Genomic DNA, 3,244 nt, shown 5'->3' with positions numbered 1-3,244 from the left:
ACATTTGGGACGAACCATATATGTGGAAACAATGCGAGGACCAAATGTTACGAAGATGCATTCCACAAGAAGAGCAAGGAAGCATCCTAGAGTTCTGTCATTCAAATGAGTGTGAGGGACATTTTGGGCACAAGAGGACTGCAGCCAAAGTCCTGGAATGTGGGTTCTACTGGCCGACAATTTTCAAGGATAGCTACACTATCTGTAAGAACTGCCCACAATGCCAGCGAGAAGGGAACATAACCAGAAGAAATGAAATGCCCATGATCCCTATTATGCCCGTGGAAATATTCGACATTTGGGGGATGGATTTCATGGGACCCCTTCCCAGTTCGAGAGGAAACTTATACATCTTGCTTTTGGTGGATTATGTCTCCAAGTGGGTGGAGGCAAAGGCATCCCCGACGAATGACTCAAAGGTAGTAGTGAGTTTTTTGAAAACCAATATTTTTTGTAGGTTTGGCGTGCCCAGAGCAATCATCAGCGACCAAGGATCCCATTTTTGCAATTTCTAGGTCGAGAACCTGTTCAAAAAATACGGTGTCCAACATCGGGTCTCAACAACCTACCACCCACAAGCCAATGGACAAGCAGAACTATCAAATCGCATTATCAAAACGATTTTGCGAAAGACCGTTGGCCCCACAGGGAAGGACTGGAGCTTAAAGCTGGAAAATGCCTTATGGGCATACCGCACCGCATACAAAACTCCCTTCGGGATGTCACCATATAGAATGGTGTATGGCAAGAGATGTCATCTACCGGTGGAATTGGAGCACAAGGCTTTCTGGGCAGTGAATAAAGTGAATTATGATTGGAACCAGGCAGGGCAAGCAAGAAGGCTAGAGATCCGAGAACTCGAAGAAATAAGAAGATAAACATACGACAATGTTGTTCTCTACAAGGAAAGGATGAAGAAAAGCCACGATGCCCTGATTACAAACAAGGAGTTCAGCTTTGGGCAAAAGGTACTTCTGTACCAAACACGGTTCAAATTTGCACAAGGCAAGCTGAGTACCAAATAGGCCGGACCTTTCGAAGTACAAGTCCAATTCCCAAATGGGGCCGTCGAAATCAAGAATCCAAAATCAGGAAGAGTGTTCAAGGTGAATGGACAAAGGCTGAAGGCCTATTATGAGCATGAACCCAACGTTGGGGAGGAACTAGATCTCGCCCCAACCACAAACCACCTGGTTTGATTGGAAGGTACCACGTCATGCCTAGGATGATAAATAGGGCACTGGCCAGGAGGTAACCTGGTGCTTTTGCGTTTTTCTTTCCTATCTTTTTGTTTTTCATTTTTCTTTTTGTTTGCCTAGGAACTAGGTTATGCCCACAGCAGTGGGCGAATTTGAGTTTCCCGCCTTCGCGGGGGTTTAAATTTGTCTTTGCAGAAATAAGGGAAGCAGTTATGGGCAAAAGTAGTCCAAATGAGGGGCACTAATCCAAAGGCAGAAGGGGACTCTCTGGCAAAATGCGGCTGAAACCGCCTGACGCACGTCACATCAAGTGACAGTTGTCAGCCCTACCTCCAAAACCCTAAAACCCCTACCCACGACGTCACTACCCTAACCATCCAACTTCCCATAATCACTACCCCTCTTTCTCGGCCCTAGACATATAAAACCACCACCCCGCCACCATGGTCTCCACCAGACCAAAGAACAAACTCAGAGGAATTCCCCAAGGCACGAAAATCGACCTCACCGGAGAAAGCCCCACACCACCGAAATCAAAAGCTTCGAAAAAAATCCCACGTCCGAAACCACTTCCGAAGCAAACCACACCAACCCCATCGTCCAAAACCCTGCCGGAAGCCGAGAGTCCCTCGCCGGTGGATGAAAATGTCATCGAGCAACTCACGGCGGAAATAGACGTCCCCACGCTCGGCACTGACGAACAGCATGTAGCCGAAGGGGAGGGCAAGGCCATACCGGAAATGGCGAAGAAAGGCGAGGAAGAGCCGTCTAGGAGGAAGCACACCCCCACCGCTCCAAAGAGAAATAAGCTGGCGGTCAAGAAATCAGCCACGCCGGCCAAAGGATCATCAAATGAGAGGAACGAACCTTCGGGTTCAGTGCTGCAAGAGGAGCAGGGACAGTCCAGCGAGGAGCCAGAGGAAACACCAGCCAAAAGGAGGAGGAAAGTGATGGCCCCAACTCTAATCCGAATGATTAAGAGAGAGCCGGCGTCCGCACCGAGAAGCAGGAAGAAGACGGCGAAGGGGATTGCTGTGCCCAAGATCCCGGATATGAAGTCGCTGGAGCCTTTGGGCACAGTGAAAAAGATAAAGGAATACTTCGACAACATCGGATGGAAGGCATTTCTGGGATGGCCAGGGCACGCGTATGAGGAAGTGGTCAGAGAAGTTTTTGACTCGATGTAGGTGGACATCAACCCAACCTGTGGACCTCTGGACATGAGCTTCTCCATGAAGGGAGAAACCAGAGACATGTCCGTGAACGAAGTCAACCTCAATTTGGGAATGGTGAAGCTGAAGGATCTACAGAAGAAGGAGTACAAGGACGCCAAGAGAGGGATCCCCACCTTCACTGCACAAGAGTGGGATGTCATGTGGGCAGATATCGGCGATTCAGCCCTGAGGGTGTGCCACCGCATCCTCTCCTACTCCAACTTTGGAAAACTGGACAGCGGGAATGTTATGTCCAAAAAGGATCTCTACATCCTTTGGGCAATGCACAACAAGGTGAAGCTCAACTTCGGAGCCTTCCTGATCGAGCACATCGAATCCATCATCAGCAAGCCTAATCAAAGGCTCTCATGCATCCAGTTCACCACCGTGTTTGCCCAAGTGAATCAGATTGAGATCGAGGAGGGGAACACCAAGATTGAGGCAGAGAAGCTGAACATTGAAGTCCTGATCCGCATGAAGGATATAAGGATGGACCGTGGTGTGCCCAAGTTTACCAACCCAGAAGAGGGAGAAGTTTCAGCGGCCGAAGGCCAAAGCCCTGATGTGGGTAAAGGAAAAGAGAAGGTGGAGGAGTCAGAGTCAGAGGACGAGGAGAATCAGCTGGATAGGATCGAGTCCAGGATTGTGGAGACCCAGGTTGCACTGGCAGCAACCCAAAAGGCTCTTCTGGCCTTCTTCAAGCACCAAGGGTTCAGGTACCCACCTGCACCTGCCCCTTGAATTATCACCCTCCTTAGGTAGTTAGTTTTTTTTTTAGTTTGTTGTGTCTTTTGTGTGTTTCGTTCTTTTGTATTTTGTTTGTTTTGTTGA

At 48.9% G+C, this 3,244-nt stretch overlaps 1 protein-coding gene across 1 annotated transcript; it reads left to right on the top strand.

Annotated features, from left to right (window-relative positions):
* Positions 1-1,642: 1,642 nt before the first annotated feature.
* Positions 1,643-2,386, top strand: LOC131018750 (pollen-specific leucine-rich repeat extensin-like protein 1). Its single transcript, XM_057947455.1, has one exon. The coding sequence runs from the start codon at positions 1,643-1,645 to the stop codon at positions 2,384-2,386; it is 744 nt and encodes a 247-aa protein (XP_057803438.1).
* The last annotated feature ends 858 nt before the right edge of the window (positions 2,387-3,244 follow it).

The sequence above is a fragment of the Salvia miltiorrhiza genome, chromosome 3, assembly GCF_028751815.1.
Source record: "Salvia miltiorrhiza cultivar Shanhuang (shh) chromosome 3, IMPLAD_Smil_shh, whole genome shotgun sequence".
Lineage (NCBI taxonomy): Eukaryota > Viridiplantae > Streptophyta > Magnoliopsida > Lamiales > Lamiaceae > Salvia > Salvia miltiorrhiza.
The sequence above is the reverse complement of the archived record's forward strand: the minus strand, read 5'-3'. Positions and strand labels throughout refer to the sequence as shown.

Excerpts from the sequence above, each read along its gene's own strand:
- LOC131018750 (XM_057947455.1), top strand. The coding sequence starts at position 1,643 with ATGGTCTCCACCAGACCAAAGAACAAACTCAGAGGAATTCCCCAAGGC.